The sequence below is a fragment of the Camponotus vicinus genome, unplaced genomic scaffold, assembly GCF_025532165.1.
Source record: "Camponotus vicinus isolate PSW18456_S1 unplaced genomic scaffold, iyCamVici1.0 SCAF_12, whole genome shotgun sequence".
Taxonomy (NCBI): domain Eukaryota; kingdom Metazoa; phylum Arthropoda; class Insecta; order Hymenoptera; family Formicidae; genus Camponotus; species Camponotus vicinus.
Genome location: NW_028141948.1, coordinates 7,531,358 through 7,546,739, shown reverse-complemented (window position 1 = coordinate 7,546,739; position 15,382 = coordinate 7,531,358). Strand labels below are relative to the sequence as shown.

The 15,382-nt window shown below is 41.1% G+C and overlaps 2 protein-coding genes across 2 annotated transcripts in view; one reads left to right on the top strand and one right to left on the bottom strand.

Moving 5' to 3' along the window:
- LOC145963070 (uncharacterized) overlaps window positions 1-15,382 on the top strand; it is a 250,716-nt gene that overhangs the window by 125,859 nt on the left and 109,475 nt on the right. The gene's annotated exons all lie outside the window — the stretch shown is intronic.
- LOC145962436 (uncharacterized) lies at window positions 10,256-11,149 on the bottom strand. Its single transcript, XM_083083494.1, has one exon. The coding sequence runs from the start codon at window positions 11,147-11,149 to the stop codon at window positions 10,256-10,258; it is 894 nt and encodes a 297-aa protein (XP_082939620.1).

The window sequence follows — 15,382 nt, the reverse complement described above, 5'->3', positions numbered from 1 at the left end:
TTACCCGGCATTTGTCGCGATACAGAGGAAACATGTACTCGTGGTGAAATTCATACAAGCACGTTTTAGAAATGTCTAGTATGCACATGCCGACATATAGATTGGTTTATAAAATTTTACTTCTAGTTTGCGTAATTCTATGGCAACCAGATTCTCCGAAAAAATACTTCGACTATGGAAATTTGGTTTCGCTATCATTGCTTCTGCGCCGTATCGTCCGTCCCACTTTGTTAATAATTTTACGTCGACACGATTACGCACATTTTCCATCGTCTTGCCAAATACCGCGTTATTCATCAGTTTATATAAATTTTTTTCAAAATCATTTTTCGCGAGTGTTCTAATCTGTGTATTTAATTCGATATAACTGCGAAGCCACGGAGATTGTGAAAACTGTAAAATTCGATGTATTTTTGTAACGCGAAGGCCGTGTCGCGTACATTGCTGTAGATTACGGTAGTGTATCACGTAACGCTTCTTATCGTATAATGTTGCGTGGAGTTTGCCTTGTCGCGTGTCGGACAAAACGGAAGGTCAGTGTGCGTATCGTGAAGATGTTGCAGGTACTCGAGATCGACTTCGAGGATATAACCCGTAGGCGAATCTAACGCGATCGATGCTACGTCAAAATTCGACACGTCGTTGACCCATCGAAAATCGGCATAGGGCAACGGTTGACACATTGCCCATCCGTACAAATTATTTACATCGAAATACATCAAGTACGACGATGGTTTCGATGGATCGTACGATTGTTGCATGTACTTGTTATTAGCGCGCGCGTATCTGTTAGAACACTGACTCAGACCACCGCGTATACCGCGTTCAATAAACATGACCGATGACAATTCGAACGTAATCTTTGTATGCTTTAACATGGCATCCCACGTGTATCCGGGAAGAGTATAATAATACGCGAGGTCGAGTCCGTAACTTTTGATGCAACTATCGCGAAAGTTTTCAAAAATATCGGCTAATAACAAGACGTCGATTTTCAGGTACAAATCGCTATACTCGCCTAGCGTTCGAATGGAGAATCGCGTCCAGATGTTCTTGGCTAATCGCTCTCGGATATAGTTTCACCGGTCAAAGAACTGTAAAACGATTCGCGCGATGGTAAACACATATCTTGCAACCTGTCCACAGAGTCGACGTATTCGTACGGAAAGACGCCTTTCCGTGTTAATAAACTGAAATTTTCTGCAGATAAATTTTGAAATTCTGATTTTAAAATTTTGAGTTTGTCTTTGTCTAGATAAGATGCCAATTTGTCGAGACTTGCCGTAAGAAATTTATACGAATCGATAAAACTTAATTTTATATACTTTTTCCAATTGTCTTGTGCGAGTTTAACAGTTTTTGTAAACGATATATACTTTTCCTTGGTTATCGGAAGTAATTCGATTTCCCCTTCGAACGCCGTAGCTATATCCTCGATAATGAAATGTGCGTCGTAACCGGATAAATTGTGAAAGACTATGGGAATATATAATGATTCTTTGTAATTTAGATTGCAATTTGAGTGCGCGGGACCCCTATATCGTCCGGTCAAATGACAATGATCACGTACACGTGTATCGTCTTCTTGCGTAAACAGTTTTTCACATATATGACAATGCGTTGCGCTGTGAAATTTTTCCCACTCTTCGAACGTTAAATCTACCATGAGGACATTTGTAGTCATTAAAATAGTCTTAACGCGAATTGCTAAATTTTTAAGTTCTTCGGCGAACCACAAAACGCAATCGGCGCTATGGCAAGAATTATAAACGGATAACGAGTCGTCGTACGAACAATGCATATAATACGCTATACTAAATACCCGATGGTGCTGGTACGCGTTCTTTTCTTCCTCCTCCATCTTGGTCAAAACGCATTCCAAGTCGGCGTACACGATGAATGGAAGCTGCTCTTTCCTGTTGTAATTGTTGAACGATAACCACTTGTCCTTATCGCTCGGAAAACCGGATAGCGCATGCGTTCATCTTTCCGCAGTCTACCGTATGTAACTGCAACTTGTCATTCGAACTAAAGTAGTGTAAACATCTGTAAAAGAATATTTAAATTAAAGATTTATGCAATGCATTATATTTTATAATTACATAAATTATTCAAATTATACACACCGGTCACAGATATATTTCTTGTGGTCCTTTTTGCTCAGTTGCGAGCTCATGAGCCGGGATAAATTTTTGATCCAAGCGAAATGCCCGACGCTGTTGCCGTCTTCCACATACAACAGGTTGACGTGCATATCCCGTTTCTGCTCCGAAAGACGTATCGGGACAATGCTGTTTTCTTTCTCGATGTACACGTTGAAATATCGTTGACAAGTTCAAATTTTTTAATCTGATTGACAGTCACTGGAAACTCAATGTCCCGGAGATTCAGCACTGTCGCGTAATGCGGGTACGATGATTCCCGTTCTGCCTTTCTTTCTGCGGGATATAGAGCGGCGACCACTGCCCACGCGAAACACGCATTGTCTTTTGATTGTACGTTATCACTGCTCTCTTCATCATAATCTCCCGCGACAATTTTATATGGCATCCCGCGCGCATAGGATTATACTTATTTATATTTACAGTCAAATTCAATATTCGCGACAATGCCCACCCGCTATCGCGTTCCTGAAATTTTTCCAGCGATGCTAGAGTGGGTTCGATAACGCGACGCTCGTACCACTCGTGTAAATCGGATGTGCGAAAGAGTTCACAGTTTCTCGTATTGGTACTTTTATTTGCACGCTTATCACCCGACACAAATTCACCATTGAATATAGTGTTCACTTTTATACTGTTGTGTCTTCTTATAACGTCTTGTACTTGCTCGAGCACGATGTCTTTGGCATCCTCGAGAAATTGACGAGGTTCGATATGGTTTGCGTTAATCACAGCACCGGTCAGAATACGGTTATCGAACGTATCAATCTCGCGCCACACAAGTTCATTTTGATGCGCGCTACATCCGGCACCCGCGTTATTGTCGCCACTGTAATTACCACCACTGGGCATAAACTGTCTCTGTAATCGAGTCTTTGCACCTTCGAGTCGCGCGATCCGAGCAATCAGCGATTGTCGATTCCCGATCGATAATCGTGGTCGTTTGATCCGACTTTGCTCTTCCAGCGACTCGATGTACTCGTTGCATCGTTGTAGCTATGCAAAATATTCGCCCAAGGTGGCAATTTGGTTGGATCGCTCCACCAGGTCGCGTTCAGCCTGTTCGATGTTTTCCATTTTATATATAATCACACAATATATATGTATATATATATATAATCACACAATATATATTATCACACTTTCTGATAGAACACTATACTTTCTGACAGAACACTATACTTTTGCTATACCGATGCGCTTTCAAATCACGTACTATGATCTGATGCGCTTCAATCCTTCTTATATTCAACCAACAAACTTTCAGAGATTGTTGGAGGCACAAAAGAAAAAATTTTTTTGTAACAACCTAGGGTTGAAAATGTGTTGTTATCTTGCTATGATTCACAGATTGCTCGAAAAGGTCGGACCCCGAAATATCTCAAAATATAAGTTTATGACATAAAGTTATAAAAAAATATATAAGGGTATAAAAAACCTTTTATAACCTTATATATATTTTTATAACTTTATGTCATCTTTCTTATATTCAGCCAACAAACTTTCAGAGATTGTTGGGAGGCACAAAGAAAAAATTTTTTTGTAACTGAACCTAGGGTTGAAAATGTCTTGTTATCTCGCTATGATTCACAGATTGCTCGAAAAGGTCGGACCCCGAAATATCTCAAAAATGTGTTGTTATCTACGTATTTCCATCCGCCCAATCCTTCAAAGAATACTTCTATTTATGTTGTGTATGTTAAAAAAATATAATGAAGAGGACTCTGCTGCACTAGAGTATCATTTCTTTCGTTGCTCTTCTGTGTTTCGGTAGTCTGCTGCACTAGAGTATCATTTCTTTCGTTGCTCTTCTGTGTTTCGGTAGTCTGCTGCACTAGAGTATCATTTCTTTCGTTGCTCTTCTGTGTTTCGGTGGTCTTGTGCAATGGCTGAAGAAAACGTAATTATCATCGATGATGATACGGATGATGATTACGATTATTGGATGGATCCAGTTGTGGCGGAGAGGATGGAGATAGAGAGAGAGGAGAGAGAGAGGAGAGAGATGGAAGATGATGGATTTGATATAGAACCCTTGAAGAAGGACAGTGATTACGATAGTGACAATAGTGACTCTATTGTTGATGAACTATTTCAAAAGAAACAGCGAAATTTAAGCATACCTGAAATAATAACATTAAACGAAGCAACAAAGATATGTTGCATTTCCTATTACTATATGGAATATGGATCGAAATATTGTACCGAATGCTTTCTAGGAGTACCGTATCAGTTTGAAGAAACTAGTTCTGTTCGAGAACATAGAACCATAGCTTGTGCCAATATGGATAATATGTCATGCAAAAGGTGCAAAAAATGTTTGAATCAAATATTGCCCTGCGACATGTGCCCTATTTGCACAAATTAAAATAGATGAGTCATGGATAACATTGTAAGTATCTTTTAATTTATTATATATCAAAAGTATCTTAAAATAAATTATTAAATAATTTAAACTAATGAAATGCATATGTTTTCTTCTGTTTTCAGAAACGGCTTCCCCAACATAGCCCGACGGTCTATTTTATATATTATTATTTTTCTTTTATATTGTATACTTTTTATTAAATTTTAATTATTAAACTCACACATACACACATTTAAATAAATTATATATATATTTTTAATTGTAACAAAATCGTCGATTGCGAACTGGCAGCTTTAGTTTTTAGTCCATAGTACGTAAGAAAAATATATAAAACATAAATAAAGAGTTTTAAGTTTAAATCATGACGTAATTTCTTCGCACGCATTTCCATCCACCCAATCCTTCAAAGAATACTTCTATTTATATTGTTTATTAACTGGTAATATTGTATACTTGCGATAATACAGAGATGACAGAGAGAGAGATAAAAGGGGTAAAGAGAGAGGGATAGAGAAATAAAAGGATAAAGAGAGGGATAGAGAGAGACCCAAAATCTTCTTCATAGGAATACCGCCATTTTTGTTTATTCGTGCGTCCCCCGCCCCGCAGCCCCCGCGCCGCCAAAATCCCCTCCGTCCCGCGTGACGTCATTCCCCCGCGCCAACGAAAACCCCCTCCATCCTTCGTGACGTCATTCCCCCACGCCGCTGAGATCCCCTCGCGCCTCACCCCCCCTGAGAGGACCTGGGTTAGAACCGGCCTAGTCCTAACTATTCCCCTCTTCTTCCTCTCTCTTTGTCTCTTCTTCTTCTTCTTCTTCTTCTTCTACCACTATCACTTCTTCCTCTTCCTGCACTTCTTCTTCTTTTCCGCTCTCCTCTGGCTCTTCTTCATTAATCTCCACTCTCTCGCGCTCCTCCATCTCTCGCAGAAATTCTAATAATATTTTAAGATTTGAATATTTAATATTATAGAAACAAAATTTAAAAAAAGTTTTAAAAATACTGTTATATTCGGATTTTCGTTTTAGTATATATTTTACATCATCATCTTACCTGGCGAGAACATTTCGCTATCGGGGCTGCTGACTGCGTATGTGATGTCGGCAGCGTCATCGTCCATGTTTTCCTCGCCGTTATCATCGTCGTCATCGTCGTCAAGAACGACAACGGGAATCGCCGGATTTTCCTCGAGTAATCGCGGTCTTCCTGAAATGTAGAATATTTTTATTAGTATTAATTATTATTTTTATTACTACCGAACAATCTATCTGAGAAAAATTAGCACGCGTTTTTATTACGTGCAAACTTACGTGAAGGACCTGCCTCGGATTCTTCTTCAGCGCGGCGTCTACGCGAAGGTCGCACCATCGCTGTTCTCGCGGGATTATTGTTTCCTGTGATTAATTAGTAATTAAATATTTAACTTTATAATCGCGATTTTTCGTATTTTTTTTCATCGAAAGTAAAAATAAATAAAATAAGTAAAATAATTACCCGTCGACTGGATCCTGCTGTAGTTTTGGAGTAGGTAGGTTACATGCCCACCTACATTTTCCTCTTCTTCATATTTCTCATATTCTCTCAAGGCTCTTCGTGCACTAATTATTTCGCCGGTAAGATTTAGCAATTTCGCGTCGCCGCCGAAATGCCCCAATTTATATAAAATTGCAAGCATTGTATCGGAGCAGGCACACGCGAAACTCGAAAATACACTATAATTATGTTCACTCGTTTCCGTTAATTTGGAAATGTAGCTCGCGGAATTTATCTTTGGAGATAAATTCGCAGCCAACTTTACACATCTCGATATCAAAGTCTTATTACACGCCACTTTTTTTCCTCAAAGGAATAACACGCGAGCGAAAATCGTACAAGTTTCCTCGGGCGAAGAAAATCTCGAAAATGCTTATATTCGGTTAAAGGTTGTCCATTTTTATATATTTTGCTCCCCACTCGAAAAAGGAAAGCCAAACAAACCTTTATCGCCGCTCGGAGAAGTTCGAAAAAAATGTAGAAGTTTGAAATTTCTTGTAGTCATACCGTATTGTAATTATATTTTTCATCGTAGCGCGAATAATCTATTTTTGATTTCTTATTTTGTTTTTCGAAAAAGCAACTGACGCCAAGCATTTTTCTAATTACCTTAATTAAGTATTGATATACGCATATGATTTTTTAAAAACTAAGCGTAATAAAAAAAATTTGTAATTATTTCATTTGTCAAAGATTTTTATTTTGCGTTGACCATAGCTATTACACGAGTAGAATAAATTTTTAAAATCATTTATTTCTTTATAAGAAAAAATACTCGTTTAATGCTAATAATAATAATAATAATAATAATAATAATAATACACGACGTGTTGCTGCGTGTTCGCAGTAAAGGTCAGAAGGAGATATTGGGAGATATATTGAAAACGTAGTAAAAAAAAGTACTCTGTGAATTTTTTTTAAGAAAAATTTGATATTTATTATTAAATTTTATCGATGTACATTTATTTATTGGTTTTCATAAAATTTTCGTTTCTGTAAAATCGTACAAGAAATTTCATTAAATTTAAGCGAAAGTATCTCTACAAATACAATGCTGAAATATACATCTAAAAATGTTAAATTATTAATTTGAGTGCGGACACTTTGTTCGATTTCTTCATAATTTTCTTTAAGTGTGAGTTTTATAATTTCACAATCTATGTACGATGAGGGAAGTTTCAATTCTATTTCGTTTATTATATAGTTAGCACATGTATTGACAGTATCAACGATATTAATTAATTGCGACAAATGCGTATCTACGCATTTTATAATATTTTCCAAACCGAGGAAAGTAACTTTTTGCATCACGATAGCGGTGTTATAAGTTTTTCGTTTCTTCAACGGAGGTTGTTCTTCCTTCTCGCCATTAGTCGCGGAATATTCGGTGGTTTCCTTGTATGCCACTAGAATAGCCCTCGCGCCATAAGCACTGGTAAAGTTGATGGTGATATTGTTAATAATAATCGGATTTAATCCCCCCGTTCTTTTTTGATCCGCGTTCAAATACTGCCTCATATGATCCATGCAGGCTTGAAATTGCTGCCACGTGTCGGAGTCGAGACAAATCCCATCGGCATTATTGCTCGTTAGTAGATATGGGCCACTATGGTGCGTCAAAACAAACCCCCACCACTCGACCCCTGGCGCCGTGGGCGTGACCGGCTGAAGTGGAGGGAGGCGTTCTGATTGGTGGAAACAATAACCCGCCTCCCGAAGTCTCGATTTTGATTGGCTTGCACCATAGTGGCCCAGAGTTTGATTGGCTTGCACCATAGTGGCCCAGAGCTGCGATTGGTCGACGCCCCCTATGTCGGGGATTTATCAAATTTTTATTTCCCTACCTCCACGGTACTAGACTCGAAGAAGCAATCCTCCTCCCACTCCAGCTCTGGCCCACCTGTATAGGGTTCCGAGTCAAATTCCCGTTACCTAGCCCTTAGTCGCTCTCGCTACGTCTTGGCAGAACGAACCCCCCACCTACCGACTTTCGGAGGGTAGCCGGCGGTATATGTCTCGAGGAAACAATCCTTACCTCCCCACTCCGTCTCGGGGCCCGCTATGGAATATCGAAACAAGCCCCTCCGCTCGAACGGTTCATGACGCGCTTTATCGGAAAAAAAAAGACAAAGCATCTCAGCAGGAGACAATAATTATTATAATTAGATTACATTGCACTACAGAGGTAAAAAGATGAACATGCGAATGATTGAACGCGAGGCGGGGGTGTTATAAAGGAAGAAGGGAAAAGCTAAAAGTATTAAACACGAATTAAGATAAAAAATTTTCACATTTATTAATATACTCGCAATTCGTAGTACTTCGCAAAAATATTTTTTATATCTTCTTACAATTAAACACGCTATTAATTAACATTATATTTTTCATGTTTCTTTTCGCGAAGAAAAATTTTATGAAATAATTCTACGATTAAATGATCGTTATATTCGCAATTTTCGGAAAAAAGACTAAGAAATCCATCGAGATCGTAACCGCTGCACATATAATATAAAAATACACAATTGTAGAGTCCGCAGGTTTGAGAGAAAAGCCCTTGTAGTTGTTCGGTATTCCATCGATAAATGTTGGAATTTCGTCGGAGACGTAGGAAAAAACCCGGATACAAGGGCGGTATTCCGTAGCTATCGAAGTATGTCCCTGTACCGTCTTCGTCGAGGAAGAAAGCGATCCAGTGTTCTCCAGGGCGATTATGATTGTCCGTATTAGCGACGATGGCCGTCGACCTCGTCCACACCATCGGCAATCTGTCGGCAGGATAGACTCCCACATGTTTGACATCTAGCTGACACAATGCTTGCAGAATTTCGCGAGAGTCCATTTGTTTGCAGCGAAGACGAGCGAACAAGCGGTATTATTTGAATAATTTCTTTTGGTGGCTTGTTTTCGGGTTGTACAGCTAACGGATTTTCTGTTTGCGTGGGGCGGTTAATAGCCGCGCGTTCGATTTTTTGCAGATTTTTCTTCTCTATTTTATTATTTGATTGTGCTTTAATATTTTCATTTTCATCGTCGTCGTCGTCGTCGTCGTCGCTTACTATCAAAATTTCGGGAGAACTGCAAGTCGTTTGAGTAATGCTGTCTCCGTCGCTGCTGAAATTATTTTGCGCAACAATCCAGCTTTTTAATTTGTAAGCGTTGCGTAATGCACAATGAAAGATTCCGAATTTTCGAAATCCGTGATGTCCGCACTCTTGTTCTACCGTCAGATTTTTGAATGCCGGTGAGATGCCTTCCAAATTATATATATTTCTAGAAAGTAGATTCCTCAAATAACTCGCTTTCTCGTTTCCTCTAACATAAATGTGACGCACGCATCTTGTAATTTGCCGCAGTTGCGATGTAAAATATTTCGGATTAGTTTCGCCATCGAACCATTTAATGCCGTGATGATTTCGCGTGAGCCAGTTGTTTTCTTGTCTTATTTTTTCAGGTAATTCGGCAAACGAATGCGGCGGTATCATAATCCAATGATCGACGATTGGAGCGTCAATCGCTACAACAGCAACCTCCTTAGGGATAAACTTTTTCTTTGCATCGCGGAAACCCTGAATATCGACGACTATATCCATCTTACGAAAAACTTATGTGATTCGACGCGAGGCTCTATGTGAAACAACGACGCCGAGCGTGTCTCCAACGAAACTGAATATTTTTCGAAACGCTGCGCGCTGATGTCGGTGTTTTGAGCGAGGTAGAGGGGGAACAATTTTAAGCGTCTATACAAAATTTACCCCGAAAAATCGACGATGACCTGATGAGACGAGTCGATTTCTATGACATTATCGAATTCGGCATAGATAATAGAATTAACCGTCTCGGAAAATGCCTTTACGAATCGCACTTCTAATCGTAAACTACCATGTTTGACGAGATTCCAATGTCCAGCACAATTAGCGGATAGATCGGGAGTAAAATCAAAAGCGAATAAAGTATATCCTTTGAAATAATCGTCTCTGCTTATAGAATTTCCTTCGTTCAAAAAATGAATGCCCGTTCCCGAGAAAAGCGATTGATAAGCTTCGATGTAAAGCGGTTCCTCCACGGAGAAAGCTGGTTGCAAAGGTCTACTGGGAATTTGCGTGCCATCGACGTACAGCGAAAAGAAATTTATTCCGTAGTTCTTGAAATTAAACGGATTTAATTTTCTGTCACCGTTAAACGCTTTATTACTAACAAACTATTACTCGCTTCGGTAATTGACCGAGTATTACATTATCTAACGATTCACCCATAACACCGCTATGAATCGTGAATGTTTTAACCTCGACTCTCGTGAGCGGATACTTGGCTGTAACTTTACTCATCATTCTAGCATGCGCGAGTAACAAACCCGAGTTTATTTTCGCCCTTCTAACGAGCAAGGTAGCATCGAGAATATGAATTTTCGATGATCCGCTACTTTCCATGAGACAGAACGAATCTTTCGAACGAACGAATCTCAACCGTACTTTTACACCGTTAATTAAAAATTTGTCTTGATTGAAAACGTCGCAATGGAGATGTCCTACGAGATCTAACGCCTTCCCTCCGGAAATGTAACGAGCGCGTCTCGCGAGAGCGGGATTGCCGGGATTTGATTCCATCAGATCGTCCATGTGTCCAGGTGCGTCCATGTCCCATAGACAGGAAGTTAGATGGGAAGTTTTTGCGGGTGAAGAATAATTTAACAACGTCTCTATGTACGCGCGGTACGCGTAAGCGTTGTTCGGAGGCGACACGAGCTTCTGATTGAAATACACGTCGATTTGATTGAAGATAGAATGAAGCAAATGATTTACAGGGCCTACGGCTATTCTTTCGGCGCTTGTTCCTGAAGTCTGTCTTGCGGAATCGGCGTTTGTTTCTACACGTAGACGAAGACTCAGCATGGTGTGCGTGAGATCTAAATATTCTTCTCCGTGTCCGGGGATGACGAATTCTATCGGCGAGTCGTCCGAGAGAGAGGTCACGGGTTTGTAATGAATCCATTGCGAACTTTCGATGCTAGTTTGCGTAGGCGGTAGAGAGAAGAGATCGAGTTCGGTCTTTAAACACTCGCTCGAATGCGTGTGAAGAAAAGACATATTTCTTTATCGCAAATTGCTCGCTGTCGTCCGTCGCTCACCACCGTCGTTAAATTAGAATGCTTCGAATATAACCGCTTAAGAAAATATATCGGATTGTTACGTCTCGGCGGGGTCGCGGCTCCTATGAGTACTCGGACCTTGCGCCGGACGGGTCGCTTATTTCAGGGGCAGAGGCCCTGGGGAGTGCCTGCGACTAGGCTACCCGAGCGATAGATTTTCCCAAGGGAAAGCGAACCAAGAGGCCCCGAAGGCGTTAGCGGCGGAAACGACGTTACCGGCCGCTGGGGAGTTATCGACAAGGTTACCGGCGAGGGGTGCCGTGGCTCTTGTGGTCACGGGAAGTCCCGTACAGTAAAGCTAGCGGGTATGGTGCCGGTCACGAAAACTTTAATCGGGTCAGGAAGTGAATAATAATTTATGCCTTGCTGCCTTAACTCCCTGGCGAATCTAACATATGCAGCGATACATTGGTTGCAGTCAAAAGGGAAGAAATTTGCGAGATTTCGAGAGCATACAGTGCAACGTACCCCGTCGTAGGTATCGCTATCTATGGCTAAATGGACATTGAAATACGCGTATGGGTCCTTGTTAATATTATTCGAGTTGGCGAAGCAGTATACGCAATAGGGAGTTAGATGGATCCTATTGGCGAACCCCGAAATGTATGTGCAACGAATATTCGTGAGTCGGTCGAATACTTCGCCGTGCGTGTGTTCGCGATTCATGTGGACGTAGTGTATTTGAGTTAGGAGAATAAAAAAAAGGGTAACGGCTGAATTTACAATAATTTGATAGTTTATTTATTTATTTATCCTCAGAGTTTTTAATCGCTTGTAGAATTTACATATATAATATTTCTTGCTAAATATTACTTCGGGGTTTCTTACGAGTTGGAAAAGTGAAAATTCCTGAAAGGGTCAGGGCAATAAAACTCAGGCAAAGGGTTGCCCTGTCAGGGGGGCCAAGGGTGAATCCTTGCCTCGTCTGGGGCAATAAAAGTGAAACTTGCGTGGTTCTTTCGGTTTCAAAATCGTGTTCCATTGTGTCCTGGGTTCTTACTGGATTTAGCGCGTGGGGAATTAATCCAATATTATCAGCTGGTCCGCGGTGCTCCAGTGTTCGGGTGTACTGGCCCCGTATTCCTTGTGTAAGACTTCTGCGCGGATCTGAAGGTAGCGCGTCTTCCGGGGATCCCCGGGCGCGTAGTTCAGGGGCGGTAGTGACGGCTTACTTTCTAGGGTTGTCAGATTACGCGGCCACTGCGAATATTCGATTGATTTAATACGGATATCCTTTCTTATAGGCTTGATCCCTTTTAGTTGGACTTGCGGGTTGAAGAATGCTTCGTACTCAGTATCGAGGTATATACGCTCAGTCCCCAGGAACTCGCTATCAGTTTCGGTCACGGGAGCGTATTTGAATTTATAATATAAACTGCGCGCGTAAAATTGATGTCCGCCTCTCCTTGCTTTAGGCATCTACAGAAAAACGGAATTAGCAAGCCGGCTGGGTTCGATCATGGGAGATGGTAGGAATGATCTAGAACAACGTGCAGCTTATTAGCACCGGAGTACCGATCTTTTAGGGGGTGGGAGTGCCGAGTGTGCAGAGTGTTAGCACTAAACGGCGGAGTTAAGAGCCCGTGATAACCGTGCCGCGTGGTAGGCACCGTATTAACACTGCTCGCGGATGATCGAAACCAGGTTTATAGTATGGCTAAGGAATTCGTGCCGATTCGTTGGAGGAGATGCGTACAGGGTTAGGCATATTAAATTTCAACACTGTGTATAATAACTAAGAGTATATTCAAGTGTATTTGGTTTACTTACAATGTTAGGTTACAATATAGATTGTTCGAGAGCTATCGGCGCGGATGCTGGCAGTATGAAATGGTAGTCGTCGTAAGTTTTGGAGTGAATTCGCAGTCGGAATAGAATTGTATTCGGATATGGAGTTACAACTGGAGATAGAATCGCGTTTAGAAATAGAATCTCAACTGGAAATAGGATCGCGTTTAGAAATGGAATTATTGCGTGTCCAGGGAACACTTCTAGAAGAGAAGTGTCTCGCTCGGGACTCGGAATCGAAGTGCCGGGTTTTGGGACTGCACTGAGGTCCCTTGATTCGGGATTGAAGAGTGGGGAGGTAGGGATGATGGGGGTGTTCCTTAGGGGTGGGAGATGACGGTTGCCATCTATTGGTGTGGCCGGGAGTCAGATAGGGAGATAACTCGTTTTTATCGTGGGTTAGTTCTATCCGGTGTTGGTAAGGTAGATTCGTTTTAGGCGGAGCCGGTGTTATCTGAAGTCGGTAATTAGAGTTTTGTTCTATCCAGAGCGCGAGATTTAGTCGGTAATTTGGTTGAAATTTATGCGGGGACGTAACAGGATACGGTACGTTTTTTACCGATTTTACGCCGTTTCGCAGACGTCTTAAGTCTTTTTTTCACAACCGTATGACTTTTCTTCTTCTTTTCTCTGTGATTTTGTACTCGTTCTTTTTTTCCCAACCGCTTTGATTTTCTTACTCGTCCGTCGTCGCTTACGAGCCGATGTTATTGCGGATCGTGCGATGTGATTATCAAGCCCGACAAAAGGGAACTGAGCTACATGCATTTTCGCATCAGACTTATATCCCGAGCCCTTCATTAGACTACTTATTTTTTCTTTGGCTTTTCTCTTGAGTTTGTCTCGCGATTCTTCAAAACGGTGTTTGACTGCTATCTTAAATGGCGTATTGTTTTCGACATCTTCGATTACATTAACGCCGGCTCGTAAAGCTTCTTTCCCCACAGCTCGCGCGGCTTTACCTAAATATGGTAGTACGCGTCTGAATAATCCCCCGAGAAAACTGCCGATTCCGTGACCGCGCTGATAGGGCGATCCGACGAAAACTCGTGGGATTCCGCCGCCGCGACCGCCTCTGTTCTGTAATTCGTCGCGATATACCGAGTAATAGTCCATTAATAATAATAATAATAATGAACGGTCAAATGCACTTTTTCTCTTTCGCAGATTCCGTGTATTTTATAATATCTAATCGATACGTCTAAAGTGCAAAGTCACAGTCAACGTTCCGAATTCGAATGGTATACCTTCCCCCAGTTGATCTCTTATATCTATTTCGATTGTTCGGAAACATGTTTGACGCAAAGCGATGTATTGCGCGGGCGAAAAATGGGTTATCTGGCTAGATGCAAACAAATAATTATTTCGAACATTGAGCGCGACTATTCGAAGAAGGGGCGATTGTACATCACCCCTGATATAAGGCTCGCAAATGTCGCAGTAGACGAAAAGTTTGTCGGGAATGCCTCGCAACAAGCTAGCTAGTTTGTCGGCTATTATATGCTCGGTAGCATCCTCGAGTGCAAAAAGAAATGACGGAAAAAGTAAGCGTGAACGTTTTTTACCGTCTATATCAAAACCGAGTATTCGACAAAGTTTGTCGGAAAAATATACGTAATGGACCATATCGCATTTCTCTTCTACGCAAGAAAGTTTCACAGCAACTCTACCTCCGACTTTTAATTCCCAAACGATATGCGAGTTTACCAATTTGGACGCGTAATTCAACGTTTCTATAATATCGCGTATATTTGAATAAACGCCTGGCGATACTTCGGCATCGTCTACAGGAATTATCTCTTCGTTCTTCCTTCTAACATTGAGGAATTGTAATGTACCTTCTCCAGGGCGTATATGTAAAAAGCTACACGGAAACTGGATCTCCGTGAGCGCTACTTCCCAACGACCGCTTAAGTCTATACGTTGAGGTAATTCGGTGGTAAAACACGTTGTTTTATTTTCCGGAAAGTATCGCATGCTACTATTGCTCGGGAGGATTATGTAAAATTCTTCCCCTCTCATTTTGATATTAAACTCGAGGCTGGTATCCAAGAATCGAATTTAGAAGGATATCCCCGCCAACTAACTAGTAATTGTTTATTGTTACCTCGTTCCTTGGTTTTTATCACACGGTTTACGATAAATTCTCCCTCTCGCAAGTCTTTAATAACATGTGCTAATTCTTGCTCGTAAAAAATCCCGTCTATAACCTCGCCCTGTAAATCACTTAGTTCGTATACAGGTCTTCTCCATTCGAGAACGCGATGAATTCGAAATATTTCTTCGCTCCATCCAGCCTCGTATCCTTTCTCAAACGCCGCTTTTGCTCTACTGATGCGTACGAGTTCGCCCGCTTTGTATTTACACTTTTGTTTGCGTCCGC